Here is a 16,227-nt window from a genome sequence, read left to right on the forward strand (position 1 = left end):
CACCGGTTGCAACCATGAGCCCCTGTGTGATCGGTGTACAGAGAGCACCAAAGCCTGGAGAAGGAGTGTGCGCCTGCGCTCTGTTTTGTTGTTTGTACGACAGCCGTGACACACCACTCACCTGAAGCAGCTGCCACCGACGGACACGCCGAAACGTGCAGCCCATGTGTTTTCCGTATTTGCTGCGGTCAATGTGCGGGCTGCAGAGCAACGCATAGCCCTCAGTGCGGTGGGGGTGGGAGACGGGAAAGTAATGCGAGAAGGTCATGTCGTGTGCTTGCAAGACGGGGATCTCTTGCACCTCGTTGCCCTCCCGCCCTCGCCCGCCTTCTCTCTCTCTTTCGCTGGCACCCTCCACCTACACCATCCTGTCTCATCGCTCTTCTACTTCGTGGTCGCTGGTGCCGCTTCCTCACACCAGCTATGCGGTGCACGTAGGGCTCCTTCCTCGCTGCCGCCGGTCACAGGTGCCTGCGCACAGCTTTGCGTCTCCCTTCTCTAGCTCCGAAGGCGTCTCTCTATTATTTTGCTGTCCCCTCTCGCTCGCGTGGCGTTGCTTGCCTGCAACCGAACACGACCACATCAAACCATCGCATACGCAACTGCAGCCCTCCGTGCTTTTCCGTTTATCCTGCGTCGTGGGACGACCTGCTGCGCCGTCTCTCCCGCGTCGCGCTGTGCCCTTGTCGCCCTCTCGGAGAGACGTTCATTCCCCCACCACTTTTCTGCTTTTCATCTTGTATGTCTGCTGCATTTGCCGCCATGAAGTCTTACGGAAAGCGAAGCGGCCGCGTCGCCTGGGCCCGCAAGCGCTCGCTGTGCTTGCTGTGGCTTGGATTCCTGTACGTCAGCTGGTTTTACTTCCGCGAACTGCAAAGTACGTACAGGGATGCCTTGTCGGATATTCACACGACGGTCGACAAGGGCGTCATCGGCTGTCATTCCGCCAACGTCTCTGTGGCGGTGACGTCGACCTTCATGAACACCTTTATTAAAGCGGCTGTCATTCCCATGATTCAAAATGAGAGCAACACCGTTATTGTCCCCACGCAAGAGGTGAACCACGTCTGGGTGGACGATATGGTGTTGCAGCATTTCAAGCTGCGTTCTCTCACCGTCAGCACCGGCGTGCCAGACGCGCAGAGCATGATGATACGCGCCACGGGACTCGGTCTCCAGGTGAACAAGTCGCGCTTTATCTTCCAGTACATGGGCGTGAGGTGCAGTGGCACCTTCTGGGCGTCACTGAAGGAAATCACTGTCGATGCGGTGATGCGTCTCACGCTTCTACCAGAGGAACGGTGGAACGTGACCTTTCCGCATCTGGCGCTTGACTGGGGTCAGGTGGACGTCCACCACAACTTGGACAGCGAAGCATGCCGTTTAGCGCAAAGGGTGGTGGAGCTGTTCATTGGTGAGCTCGACATCTTCGTGGTCTCAAAAGTAAAGCGAATGTTGGATGAAAAGATGCCGCTGAAGGCAGCTGATGGACTCAACGATGCCTTTGCGAGGTTTGGCATCCGCGCCATCACGCCGCCCGTGATGACAGCCAACGCGATGGCCGTAACACTGGACTTGAACCCGCTCGATTGGGGCTGCGCTTCGACGCCTACCGCGTCAAGCGTGCCTGAACTTGTGTCTCGCGACTTTGCCGTACGCACCACCGCGACGAGCGTGAACAACGTTCTCTACAATGCGGTACAGGCGCAGCGTCTGCAGGTGGAGAAGCACCTATCAGCAATGTGGAACACCTCGCTGTTAGCGGATCTTTTCCCTGAGCTTTACCGGGCGTGCCCGGGATGCAGATTGTACACGCTCGCGCAGGCAACAAGGGAACCTGTAATCAATGTGCTGCACGACGGGGAAGTGTCAGTGGATGTCCAGGACCTTCTTGTCGGGGTGTATGTGCAGCCAAACTCCACCGAGCATTCCTCGGCCTTATCTTCTCTCATTACAGAAAAGCAGCTCAGGCCGAGGGCAGGCTTCTCCGCCGGCTACCGATTCCTTCGAAGGAGAAAGAGGATCTCTTCCCAGTACCACCGTAAAGCATTTCCAGTGTTGGCGATCGGGTGCTCCGCCGCGTCCGGTGTCCGCAACATCAGCGCCAGCACAGGTCACTCGATCAGCTACGAGCTACTTCCGGTGCGCGACGTTGCTGTGAAGGTGATGGCGTCTAACATCGGTGACGTCAGCACGAAAGACCTGGAGAAACTCATCACCAAAGTGTGGAACGACTTCGCCGCACCGCTGGTTAACAGTGCGTCCCCGCTGAAGCTGCCGTTCTTTGTCCAGGAGGCACTGTTGAAGGTCGGATCCGACGTCATCGAGGGCGGCGTGAATTTTAGCCTCCATGAAGAGTTTCTGCGGGCCGTCTTCTCGACCCTGTAGGCCGCTCACGGAATGAAAAGGAATGGACGGCTGGAAAGCGTGTGTGTGTGTGTGGGGGGGGTCCTGCAAGTGGTGCAGCCGCACGTGCACATCCCCACGAACCAAGAAGACGGAAGCGGTTGATGGAATACGACGTGGGCGACGTCTCTGTCTTTGCGGCTTCGCTCTTTCCTGCAATTTTTGTTTCTCGGGCTGACGGCGTTTGATGTTTCTGGTGGGTTTCTCCCTCTTTCTTTCTCTCGTTGTCTTCTGCGCGCCACTTGGGCGCATCTCGTCCTGCCCTCCTCCCTCTCTTCGTATGTCTTCGCGTCTGTCTCGTGTGCGTGGGCGACTTCAACTGGGAAAAGGTGGCTTACTTTCTTCACGGGCGCTGAGTGGCATCGCCGCCACTCCCTCCCACCTTTCACTGAGCCATTCATTGCTTGTTTGTGTGTGTTTGTGTGTGTGCTTTCTTCCCCTCTACAACCCCTTTCTCCACCTGTTGTGGTGTAGCCGTCGCCATTGTTGTGCGTCAAGTGCTTTATCTGTTCTGTGAGGACCTTTCTCTGCGCCATATCCGTATGCTTCTCCCTCTCTCTCTCTCTCGTTGTTCATCTCTGACGTTTTCCCTGCTGTCTTCTCCTCTGCCGTATTTCTTTGTTGTTATCGAAGCTCCTCAAAGTTGTCCGGCAGAACATGGATGCGCGTGTTGCCGTCAGCGAGGACATGCCATGTCTGTTGACTGGACAAGGAGCGAGGAGAAACGGACCAGAGGACCCCTCTTCAATGCATCTATCTTGTCCCTGTCGTACATGGCGCTCGGCTCCGTCTGCTTTGTTTCCTGCCGCCTTTGTGTTCTCCCTCACATACACACACACACACACACACACTGTTGTTATTCCACCCTCCCGCTGGCGATGTGTGAGGCGCTTGATGTTCTTTAAATCCATTTTGCTTTTTTCTGCTCGTACGCTCTCTCTCTCTCTCTCTCTCTCTCACTTCTTCCATCCCCGATGCCGGGGTGAGGTCGACGCCTCTGTGCGTGCTCTCTCTCGTTGTTCAGCACTCCGCTGTCTGTGTGGGAAGAGCCAAGCGGCCCACCCCGCCCACCTCATCTCTGCCCAATGCCGAACCACTTCTTGTGATGTCGACGGTCAAGTACGGACGGCGCAGGAAAGCCAGAGCGACCGGCGTCAGTGAACACATCTGTGCCATTCCTGTGACAGGCAGAGCGTCACCGTGACTCGAGCGCATCTCTCACCTTTCCCTCGCTGCCCACTGGTGTGGGCAGCCTGGGCTACCCCGAGGGAGAAGCCTTACCAGGTGTCGACCGGCATGATGTGAGAGCGGCTGTGAGGCGAACTCGGCAGCGGGTGGGTGGGCAGAGCCTGAGGCAGGGGCCGCGCTCAGCTAAATGAGTTGGCGCGTTGCTGGAGCGCGTGTGCGTCTGCTGCTGCATTGCACCAGGTGATGTGCCCCCGTCAGACAGGTCAGGAGTGGTGTGTTGAACACATGCTCTCTGGCAGGAAGTGGATGCGTTGGAGAACGAGGAAACACGCTCTCTTCGTGTACTTGTGAGCCTCGCTGCGGCATCGACTCACCACAGCGGCAGGACATTCACCGACACCCGTTTTTTTTGTTCGCCAAAAGTGAGGGAGAGGGGGAGAGAGCAGGGCAACTGCACGCCGTCCGCTGTTTCGGATCGTCTCATGCGGCCACCGATGTATTGGCGCGAAATATTGCCGGTATCGAAGCACGCGTTTGATCGCAAGACGCGATTGTCGGCTAAAACCGCGACGTGCTGAAAATACTCCATCCCCAACGAAGAGACACAAGAGACGGCAATGGAGAAAGGTGGCAATATTTAAATCGAGCAACAACGACATCAGTAGATCATGCTCTTGTGCGCACGCTTTCCCACCAACGCAGGCATGTGCGTGGCGAGGCTTGACACTCCCGCCACCCACCGCTCTTTATTTTCTTTTTTTTTTTAGCGGTGCAGCGGGGGCGGTTGGGGTCCCGACCCAACGCGCAGATCGAGAGGCATTGCACACGGGTCAGCGGTGATGGCCGTCTCTGTTGACGTCGCTGTTACTACATACGCCGTGCAGAACTGCGTGAGCGCGAGCCCCCACACGCTGCAGCTCGTCGCCTTCTGCTGCGCGTGCGCCTCTTGTGGCCCAAGGTCTCTCTCACTCTCGCACACACGCCTCTTCTTCGTTTTTATCCTTCTCTTGGCTCGTGGGTTTCATGCAACGGCTATCACGGGTCTTGTGCCTGCGTATTCTATGGGCTCAAATTCCCGTGCATTTTGCTTTTCAGCACTCTTGTGTGCTCTGATCCGTCTCTCTTACGCCGCGCATCGCCTGCAAGTGCCAACCTACCGACGCAACCACCGCACCCCCACACGCGTGCAAGAACGGCTGCGGCGCGGATCCATCACACGTGCTGAATCGTCTTGGGCGAGCGAGGAAAAGCACCATTCGAAGCAGGAGGCGAGCGGACAAACTGAGACGACGACTTCAAAGCAAGGGGGCAACGACGGCTTTTTGTCTATCGCGCCCCCTCATTTGCCGACTCAGTGCACCTGCGACATTGCCCTGCTCCACTTTGTATTGCTCTCCCCAAGAGGTGAAAACGACGATTTTCTTCAGCCTGCAGCACTCTCGGCCGGCTCGCTCATCACTTCCACCACACACACGCGCCACCCACACTACCCCATATTTATCTCTCCCGCTTTCGTATCTGAGCATACATACATACACACACACACACACACACACACACACGAAGAGCTCACGCCCCTGGGGGGCGACACCGGACGTCTGGGAGGCGCGTTCCATCACAAAACGGCAAAGCAAAGGAGCAATATCCTTTTCTCGTCTTCCCGCTTGACTTCCTGCGCCCGTGCTGCGAGAACAGAGCCTACACCCCGGTGCGCACCACCTTTGTATCCTAGGCGGCGGAGTTCCTAACCAATACACGAAAACATCGCGCACACACACACACACACACACACACACACAAACAAAAGCGTCTCTGTGTGCACCGGCCCGCATGTGGGCTAACTAGGATATCCGTGCCACCTGCATTCTTCGGCTTCTATTTACCCCGTCTGCACGCGGCGTTCGCTGATTGAAGCAGGGGGGAAGAGACAACGTGAGACAGGGAGTGGAAGAGACGCGTGGGGTGCTGCGCGCTGGCGCTGCTGCGACGCCTTTGCCCATTTCTTCCCTGGTTGACTTTATTGACGTAGGCCCACTGTATGCGCACCGCTTACGCATCAACGTGATTTTTTTTCAGCCGTTCGCGCAAGTGCTCTGAACGGCATCTGGTCGCGTGCCGTTCTTCTGCTTTTTTTTGGTTGCCTTTGCGTGTTTCCGGCCTCTCTCCCTCCTGCGCCCGGGACACCAGTGGACGGAGAGGAGCCGTCTCGGCTCTGGACTCAAGTTTGCTGTGTTTGTGCGTGCGTGTGCGTCTCGCTCTCTGTTACTTTTTTCTATCTGTCTCTTCCAACTGCACGCCAGCGTCTTTTGATCCGCAGCCGCCGAGCACGCTCTTTCACTCCACGCGAGTTTTGTATCTTCTTCTGTTCCTGTCGTTCGTGTCTTTGCGGCTCCGCGCTGCCTGTGCGCTCTCCTGCCTCCCCGTCTTTGGCTACGGATCTCTGTTGCCCTCGCTCTCGCCGCCTTGCTTGCTGTCTGATTTTGTTGTCTCACGTGTGTTGTGACACACCTTCCCGGCTTCTCCGCTTTCCAACTTCCTCTTTCTTTTTCTCTCCCATCTCTGGACACTGACTCTCTCATCGCGAACGGCCCACTGTGTCTGCACCCACCCCTTTCCTCCGTTGCCGTCTCACCTCCCTTTTGCCGTTTCACGGGTCCCCTGCCTTTCCTTGTTGTGTCTTCTCTGCTGTATCGCGGCAGCGTCGGCCTGTTGAAGGCAGCCCGTGAAAGAGCCGCTCCCGAGCCTTGACCAAGTGGCAGGTGTACGCGCGAGGACCCTCAAGCCCTCGCTCTCACCGTCTTTTTTTGTTTGTTTGTTTCAGCCTGCGGTCGAACGAGCAGCGTTGTGGCGAGTTGTGACAGTGTGGTGGTTGCATCCGCTCTCGTCGCATTCGCGCGCGATTCCCGCTTATAGGCTCTAAATCTAACGAGGTGACGCGTGTAACTCTCTCCCTCTTACCGAACGGTTGCTGGGTAGGCACCCCGCGCGGTTTAGTCCACGTCTCCCACGCACGTGCACCAGCGGTTCGTCGGCGTCCGCGCACGCACTGTAGCGGCGCACAATGGCAGAGTCGCTGGCCCCAAACGACGTGGGTGGCATCTCCGTCACCAAGCTCTTCAGCAGCGATAGCACCGCCGCGTTGGGTCAGCAGCTCAGCTCCATCTTTTCGAATCTCAATAGCACGCCGAATGACCGACAGCAGCGCGCTGGGGAGTGCCTCAGCGCCTTGACAGACACCCTTTTCCTTCACGAAAACGAGCTTGGCGCGAACGAATCGCTGCACGAGCGCATCATTGTCCTCATCGACGGCACCTTCTGCACCTCCGTGGACAAAGGATGTAGCTCGTTCCGCGTCGTCTTTGACGTGAAGTGGAAGGATCAGCACGAGAAGAGGAATCGCTGCTTCGTACTACTGCTGAGTCGCGCATTCAAGTGCACCACACCGGAGGACTGCCTGAAAGTAATCCAGTGCATCGGCGAGGTACTCGAGGACAACATTCGCACGACGACAGATCTTTTAGCAGATCACGTGGAGCCGCTCCTCAGAGACCTCTTCGCGGCTGACGTGCACCGCCGCACCGTCGCGTGTGAGGTGCTTGCCAAAATCGTTTCGACGACAACCTTCATCATTAAGCGAAACCCGACACTGCTGGAGCTTCTTACATCATCGTGTGCGCCACTGGTGACACTGAAGGATGCGATGGAAACTCGCAACCTGTGGCACCGCACGGCGCTCATCCGCCTTACCTCCGCTCTCGTGGAGAACTGCTACGAGGTGACACCGGCAGTGGCGAAGGACGTGGCTGACCTCGTCTTTCGCTACATGCGCGCCGCGGCGGATGAGTCGCAGCTGGTCGGCGTTCTCTCCGCTCTCATTCACGTTGCCGTGACGCCAGCGTTTGTTTCGGCTCCGTGGGATTTGCCACAGCTGGTGTGCTTTCTCTGCGACACGGACTGGTCCGTCTACGCCGTCGCCACTCGCGTCGCCGCCGTCGCTGCCATCAATAAAGTGGCCGTTTTTATTTGCCAAGAGGAGAAGGCCTGCTACGAGGCGCTGCGGACGCGTTCGCTGGAGTTCATCTCCTCGGACGACGCTGTGGAGGTGGTGACGGAGGGGCTCGAGCTTTTAAAGGAGATGGAGGTGTTGGAGAGGGAGCTTCACTTGGGGGGCGCCGTGGTGAACGCGCTGTGTGCGTGCATCCAGCGGCTGCCCCACGTGCCGATCATCTATGAGTTGCTGGAGCTCATTCGGGAACGCTACAGCGATCTCGAGGTGAAGTCGATCTATTCCCTCTTAGAAGGCTACCTCGACACCAAGCAGGAGCTACTGAACTTTGGCAAGGTGAACGCGCTGCTGCGCTTCGCTGGGCCGCGAATTCGTTTGGACGACCCAAGGGTCGCACAGCTTCGCATCAACGTAGGCGCCAACCAACCGGTTCCCGTGATACTGCACTCACTGCCGCTGCTCACAACGTTACAGCGGACGGAGCAGCTGCACGAGGTGCTGGAGATTCTCTCGCACGACGACCGAGGTGTGCGGCGCGTCGCTGTCTCCACAGCGCTGGAGCTGTGCGAGATTATCATGGAGCGCAACAAGTTTCGAAACGCCACGCAAGAGGGCAGCGCGCAACGCATGCAGTGGCTCGATGAAGAAGTCAGGAACGCGGTGGAGCGTGTGCTCGACGTCGCCGTGGCGGATCGCGACCCGGGGATTCGGCTCTGGGCTCTGCAGCACCTTACCGTGCCTTTCTTCCCGTACCTGTGTCTTTGCGACAACCTGGATGCCATCTTTATGGCACGCAACGACAACGACAAGGCAACACGGGACCAGGCACTGACGCTGCTGTGCCAGCTGCTCCCATATCACCCGACGGTTGTGCAACCGCAGCTGCAGCGTGCGCAGGAGTACATGCTGCACGACGTCGCCACCATGGACGCGTCCGTTTCCTTTGCGGTGTGCAAGGCCGGCCTGCTGAAGATGTGTGTGGACCACGATGCCCTCCTCATTGAGGGGAGCACTGTCGAAGCGATTGTGCTGCGGCGGCTGGAGGCGCAGCCCTTCATCTCTCGATCGCTCTCCATCGCTTTGCTGCAGCTCATTCGCTCCATCCTGGAGCGCACAGCCTCGCAACACCACTCCGACTTCCACTCGTTTTTGCGGCCGCTCCTCCTCATCGTCAACGGCGGCGACTCGTGCACACGCCGCCGCGAGGCGTTGGAGACGCTGACGGCCTTCATCAGTCACATCACCAAGACGGACATTTCAGGGCTGAGTGAGGTGTACCGAGCGGCCGCCCGCATCATCCGCCGCGAGACGGAAGAGGAGGAGTCTGTGACGATCGCTGCCATGAAGGTGCTCAGCTCCATCGGGGCTGTGACCCCGGTGAAGATGCGCCACGTCTTCCGCATGGTGGAGTCGGACGAGATGGAGGAGGAGGAGGTGGTGGTGACGCCGGCGCTGGCTCACTGCAAGCCGCGGCTGCGCATTTCCACGGATATGCCGGAGCGCTACCCCTCCGTCGTGCTGTACTACCTCGTTCGCTCGCTGCAGCTTGCGTTGGATCCGAAGCAGCAGGTGGACACGCTGGTAGCGGTGCGGACGATGCTGCACGATGTGGAGGGCAAAGTCGAGCTCAACCTGCTCACCCAGCTACTTCCGCAGCTGCAGACGTGGCTGCGCGACCCGGAGCGTGCGTTTCTGTACGAGACTGTGCTGGGCCTGATGAACGACCTCGCCATTCTGCTTTGTCAGTTTAAGGGGACCGTAGCACCATCCGTCGGCTACGAGCTACTCCGGTCTGTGCAAGCCTTCTGTCTTCGTCCGCAGGCGAGCCAGAAGCCTTTCAGCGCGTACGTTGTGCAGCTGCTCGACAGCCTGGCAAAGGGCATCCCGGCGCAGGAGATGCGGGACAACCGGTGGGCCATCGAGTTTATTCACCAGCGGCTCTCGCAGAACAAGAACGACCTTGACCTGGTGCACCGCGTTGTCAAGTCCCTCGAGTCCTTCATTGCAGTAATGCACGAGAAGGAGCTCCAGATGATCCTGCCCCACGTGCTGCAGTGCATCGAGCCGGCGAAAGCATCTCCTGGCGGCAAGCTCTCCAAATCGAAAGACATCAACGACGCCTGCTTTGACTTCTTGAACTTTGTCATGGCGAAGCAGCTGACCCTTGTGAAGCACTGCTGTGCGCAGATTGTGCACACCATCATGTGGTACATTGAGCTATCCGACAGCAATGAAGAGATGGATGTCGGCCTAAACACCCTTGCAACGCTGGTGGACACGGTGAAGATGCCGGCGAAGCGATTTATCATGCCCATCGAGCGCGTGGCGGTGCGCAACGGCTTCCCGCCGCAGTACTTCGTGAACCTTGTGCAGAGCGCTGCCGGTGGTGCAAAGACACACATGACGACGTCTAGCGGCACAGGTCTCAACCCGGACCGCCCCATTACGCTGGTGTCACACCTGCCGCGTCTGTCACAGGCCGAGTTTGAGCACGAGATGCGTAGCACGCCGCGCTCGGAGAACGTTCTCATCGACGTGCTCGACGTCCGCCATCACCACGGCCAGACCATGATCGACTTCCGCTTTCACCCCGGCACGGACACGGCGGCGTGCTGCAACCTTTTCAGCCGCAAGGCCACCGACAACAAGTCTGCCATGCGCCGCAATTTGGGCATTCTGCGCGTGGAGCAGACAGAGGAGAGATCACGCCCGGTCGGGGCGGAGGTCATCAAGGCACTGGCGAACTTGCCGGTGGCGAAGACGAAGAAGCGAGAGCAGTCCTGGGTGTTGTGGCTGCACAACGCTACGGTGACGCTTCTGCGCAATTCCCCGTACGCCGTGCTGCGGGACACCTGCGCCGTCGCGGACCGCAACACGGAGCTGGCCAAGGATCTTTTTCCCTTCGCTGTGGCGGCCGTGTGCGGGCACCTCGAGACGCCGCTGCGGGCGCAGCTCATGGACATTTTTGACCGCGCGCTTGCTGCGGCACCTGCCGACGTGAAGCAGGGGCTCTTCTGCTTTGCCGAGTTCATGGAGAGCGAGCGCGATGACGACCGCGTGAAGCTTGTCAAGGCGATGCGAGAAAGTGTGGTCAGCGTGGATCGTGAGTCGACCAGTCAGAAATTCGGCATCAACTACGACCAGGACCCGGAACGAGGTGTTATTGTGACGAAGCTCGCTCCCAACGGCGTCGGCGCCCGCGCCGGTGTTCCGATCGGGGCGCAGCTGCTCGCTATCAACGATATCCCGGTGCGTGCGGTCAGCGATATTCGGGGCCTCATTGAGGGACTGACGCACATTGAGCTTTTACTGTCGTACGAGGTGGAAGAGAAGACGAAATCGAAGCCGAAGCCGCTCATGAACTTGGAGGTTCTGGCGTCGGTCGCCTTCAGTGGGGAGATGCACATCAAGGCCATCTACTTCAACGAGGTGCTCTTCGAGAGTCTCTCCAGCAAGATCTGCAAAATCGCGGACCGCAAGGACAGCCAGATGCGCCGCGTCATGACGATTGCCGAGGATCTAATTCAGTACTACCGGCACTTGAACATGACTATGACAGCCAACGGGCTGCTGAAGACACTCACGCGCAAATTTTCCGATGAAATCTTTGCACCGGAGCAGTTCGGCTTCGAGGAGATTGCATCGTTGGAGCAGCTGAACTGGTGGAGCGAGGCGCTGCGGCGATACGAGGCGCGCATGGACAGCTTCGGCACCCGTTGCCTCGAGGTGGCGTCGCTTGTGGGCGTGCTGCGGTGTGAGCAGGCGTTGGGGCACTCGAGCCGCGTGCAGGAGCTCGCCGAGCAGTACTGGGAACAGCTGCCGGCCGACGCGCAGCGCGAGGTGGCGCCGTTCCGAGCCAAAGCAGCCTTCTGCCTTGGGGCGTGGGACACCTTTGATGCGCTGGCGTTAGACAAGCGCATGCAGAGTTGCTTCGGCGTCGTGGAGCGCTGCGCCGCGCTGTTTCGGGCTGAGTGCCACGACGAGCTCTTGCGGTACACGGACAAGGTGCGCGAGTCGATGCTCGAGTCTTTCGCCGACTCGCTGAACGAGAACTACAACCGCGCGTACGAGGGCATGACGCGTCTGCAGCACTTGCGCCATTTCGAGGAGCTCGTCTCATTCACCACGGCTTGCGAGGAGCGGCAGGCGCTGCTGAAGCGTGTGTGGCATCGCCGGCTCGTACAGATGTCCTCCCGGCCTGACGACCTCATGACGGTGCTCTCCATCAACTCCCTTGTGCTTGAGCCAGAGGACGACCTGCACTCGTACGTGTATGTCATCCGATGCCTGTGCAAGTCGCAGTGGTTCTCCCACGCGGAGCACCTCTTGCAACGACTGCTGCGTGAGAACGCCTCTCTCGAGGTCCTATGCGAGTGCGACCCGGAGCTGATCCACACCTACATCAAGTATGTGTACCTCGCCAAGGACAAGCACGGAGCGTACGTGGAGCTGAAAAACATCCTGTCCGCCGTCGAGGTCGACCCCGAAGACCCGCGAGCCGAGATGTGGGGGCAGTGCTGGCTGCTGCTGGGCGAGTGGACCATGTATCTCTTCCCTGAGTGCGGCGAGGAGGCCATCAAAGAGCTCATGTGCGCCACGGAGCTGGGCCCCAACAGCGCCGCCGCCTTCCATTCGCTCGGCATCCTGCACTGCGATCTCGCCCGAGACCCGAGCACGCAGGGCGAGGTGCAGAACAATCACCTGATCTGCTGCATCAACTCCCTTTTCAAATCCATTCAGCTCTGCAACGACGTACCGGGCAGCCTCGTGATGCAGGATGTACTACGCATTCTCTCCGTCTGGTTCGCCAACAGCGGCATACGAGAGATCAATGAGGCAGTGCATCACGGCGTGCAGGTGGTGGCGGACCACGTATGGCTGAACGTGGTGCCGCAGCTCATTGCCCGCATCGGCATAGAGGCCCGCTACGCCCGAGCCATCCTGACCGACTTGCTCATTCGCGTAGGGTCACAGTACTCCCACGCCCTCATCTATCCTCTCACGGTGGCCGAGAAGTCGCCAGACGCGGTGCGGCGGCACATGGCAGAGCGCGTAATCATGGGCATGCGCGACATCCCAGAGAACGACCGCATTGTCAAGGAGGCGTCCTTGGTGAGCAACGAAATGGTGCGCATCGCCATTTTGTGGACAGAGAAGTGGCACGCGGCGATTCAGCAGGCGGCCTACAAGCCAAACAACACGGCCGCTATCTTCTCCATGTTGCAGCCTCTGTACGCGGAGCTCGACCGCGCCTCCACCCCGAACGAGCTCAGCTTCAGGTGCAACTTCGGGCAAACGCTGCGCCGTGCCAAGGTGGCGCTGGAGGAGGCAAAGACGGACGAGGCGTGGGGGTTCTTGCGGCAGGTGTACGCGCAGCTGCGCCGCGGCGTACTAGAGCGTCGGCTGTACATGAGCGACGTGTCTCCGACGCTGGATGGCATTCAAGACAGTATTGTGGCAGTGCCCGGCACCTTTGAGCATGACAAACCCCTCATCACAATCCGCAAGTTCCACAGCCGGGTATACGTGATGCCGTCCAAGCAGAAGCCGCGCCGCATCGGCCTCGACGCGTCTGATGGCAAAAAGTACCGCTTCTTACTCAAGGGCCACGAGGATATGCGGCAGGATGAGCGCGTCATGCAGTTCATTCGGCTCATCGATACCATCTTCCAGTCCGATAACGCGGCGAGCGCGATTGGGCTGAGCATCCCGCAGTACGCTGTGATACCGCTCACCGACAACGTCGGCGTCGTCGGGTGGGTGGAGAACACAGAGACGATCTACAAGATGCTGGAGACGTACAGGCAGGCACACGAGGTGTCCGTGTACGAGGAGGTCAACCTCATCATGAAGAAAGGTGGGCTGGACACGATCGAAGACTACCACCGGCTACCGAAGCAGCAGCGAAAGGCGCTGCTGAACTACGCGATGGAGAACACGCCAAAGAACGAGCTGCGCCACATCTTCTGGGACCACAATGACACGTGTGAGCAGTGGCTGAGCTACCGCCAGACCTACGGCCAGACGCTGGCGGCCATGTCTATGGTCGGCTACGTGCTCGGCCTCGGTGACCGCCATCTCAACAACCTGATGCTGCAGGGCAATGGGACGGTGGTCCACATCGACTTTGGCGACTGCTTCGAGGTGGCCATGCATCGCGCTCTCTACGCCGAGGCCGTTCCGTTCCGCCTGACACGTCTGCTGGTGTGCGCTCTCGGCATCACCGGCGTAGATGGTCTTTACCGCATGACGTGCGAGCTGGCCATGAAAAACCTTCACCGCCACAGCGAGAATCTGCTGTCTATTCTCGAGGCCTTCATCTACGACCCCATCATCAACTGGCGACTCAACACAGTAAACGATGTTACAGAGAAGTCGGGGTCCAAGTCGGCGCAGCAGGAGAGCAACAACGGCGGCACCGCTGCTCTCGCAGGCGAGACGGCTGCGGCGGCCTGCTTGGGGATCGACAACGCAGCGCAGGCGGAGGCCAAACCGGTTGCGATGCAGCTGTCCAAGTCCGTTTCGAAGCCGGTGCCGCACTCCGCCTTGCCAGGGGAGAGCCAGATGTTCGAGAATGGGGAGGAGACGCGCAACCAGCAAGGAGACTTGGCCCTAGCACGGGTGCAGGCGAAGCTCACCGGCCAAGATTTTGGTGTGATAAACAGCTCCTTCTCTATGATGCGCTCCTCGCGCCGTCTGGAGGCTGGTGGCTCCCAGCCGCAGGGGTCATCGTGGGGCTCGAACAGTCTCGCCGGCTTCACCGACTCGCCCAAGGACTCGTTCGCAGCGCCGCTCCTCACCACCTACCTCTCCCTCCGTGTGCTGAACGGGGGTGCGGAGAGCCTCGACGTGCCGCACCAGGTCGACCGCCTCATTCAAGAGGCGACAAGCCTCGACAACCTGTCAGACGCGTTTCTCACCGGCTGGGCACCTTTCTGGTAGAGGATCGTCAAGCCCAGCACGCACAGCAATCGTGGATCAGCCGCGGCACCCGCTTGACATGCAGCGAAGGTGAACACGCAGAGGCGCACTGTACTCATGACTGCAGCTTACAGGCTGCAGCTTAGGCGTCCCTCAGGGTGGTGGGCGTCTTCATTTTCGCTGCACCCGTCCCCCTGCGGCCTTCGTGGTGCTGTGCAGCTGCGGCTTCTGAATTCATCGCAGTTCTCGATTTTTTTCTTCGTGTCGTTTTCAGCCTTCTTCCTTTGCTGTTTTCCCTGCCGCTTTATGCTGCGACGGCAGCCGTTTCACGGGCGAAGGCGTTGCCCAGCTCGGGGGCGCGTACCGGGCGCATGACATCTCTTCTCTGCCCCTCTCTCGCACCCGCTCGCTTCGTCTGTGTGCGAACCTTTTCCGGTGTACTCTAGTAGCAAATCGACGCCTCAGAAACGAGACACGAAGTCACTGCCGCCTTGGACGCCGGCGCATGTTTGCAGCGTCTTGACTGTGCGTCGCAGCGCTGCGGCGCATCGTGCTTGCCCTTCCCGAGATGCGGATGTTCCGGGTCGAATCAAGCAGCTCGTCACGTGCCTAACATGCGAACCACACGCGTGCTGGTCGGGGACGCGCCTTCTGGAGTGTTCCCTTTTAGGGATGTGCATACTCGGATGGGATAGCAACGGAGACGGTGCAGACGCAGCGCCGCGACATTTCCGCGAACCTGTCCTACTCACTCACTGCCCCATTAGCGAGCTTTCTTTGTCTACGCCATGATGCGCCCTACACGCGCACCCTCGTATGTCGAGGCCCTTCTCCGGCGGTCTTGATGCGCTGCCTTGTCCCTCGTCCCTTGACGCGCCGCACCCGGCACTTGCTTTGCGCAATGCATCCCTGCATCCCTGCGTCCGACACGTTTAACTTTCTCCTTCCCTCGCCCTCTCCTCGCCCCTATCGTCGCGGCTCATCGGTGCCGCTGGTGCTCTGTTCTCTTTTCAAGAGACGCGAAAACATTTCCTTCTGCGCACAAACGAAAAAAAAACAAAAGACGTACACGCACATGAGACCAGCAACACAGTGCGGTACCCCCGCCCCTCCCGCCCCGCGCCGATAGCGCGTCCATGGGCAGCAGCTGAACTCCCCGAGAAGACAACCACACAAGCAGTGTCACGGTCGCCCCTCCTTTTTGTCTTGCGTGCGCGTCCCCCGCTTCCTACCGCCGCACCGCACCTTCCCAGTTGCGGACAGCGACCCCTGCGTCTGCATCGGGCGATTTCTCCCCTCCTCGGTGGCCCCTCCGCAGCCGTGCCTCTTCCAGCATTCCTTAACCCCCCCCCCTCCACCTCCCGCGCGCACACTGGTGCCGTCAGATCACAAATGCATTTGGTGCCAGATGCCAGGGCCTCCCGGTGCACAGCGAGTGCAAAGCCACCTGCTCGGCGTACCTGGAGACTGGAGCCAGCGCTTCCGGGACGACGTTGGCGGCGCATAAGGCTCTGGCGCGGGTCGGGTGCGCGAACGGGCTGAACAGGGTGGCCGACTTGTGCGCTGAAAACTGTCTGGCGCTCCGCAAGGTTGGCGGACCAGCGAAAAAAAAGTGGAGAGAATGCTCGTCATTGTGGACGGAACACTGAGAGATGATGCCTGCAAGCCCTTTTTTTCGCGCGCGTTCCGAGTTGGCGTGGCTTGCG

General features: G+C 59.3%; 2 protein-coding genes across 2 annotated transcripts; both read left to right on the top strand.

The window, feature by feature from the left end:
• Positions 1–741: 741 nt before the first annotated feature.
• LMJF_34_3930 (putative expression site-associated protein 5 (ESAG5)) lies at positions 742–2,388 on the top strand (the record flags this gene model as incomplete). Its single annotated transcript, XM_001686447.1, has 1 exon — positions 742–2,388. One exon carries the CDS (start codon positions 742–744, stop codon positions 2,386–2,388), a length of 1,647 nt encoding a protein of 548 aa, XP_001686499.1.
• A 4,267-nt stretch (positions 2,389–6,655) lies between these two features.
• On the top strand, positions 6,656–14,542 carry TOR3 (phosphatidylinositol 3-kinase-like protein; the record flags this gene model as incomplete). Its single annotated transcript, XM_001686448.1, has 1 exon — positions 6,656–14,542. One exon carries the CDS (start codon positions 6,656–6,658, stop codon positions 14,540–14,542), a length of 7,887 nt encoding a protein of 2,628 aa, XP_001686500.1.
• Between the last annotated feature and the right edge of the window lie 1,685 nt (positions 14,543–16,227).

The sequence above is a fragment of the Leishmania major genome, chromosome 34, assembly GCF_000002725.2.
Source record: "Leishmania major strain Friedlin complete genome, chromosome 34".
NCBI classification, from domain to species: domain Eukaryota; phylum Euglenozoa; class Kinetoplastea; order Trypanosomatida; family Trypanosomatidae; genus Leishmania; species Leishmania major.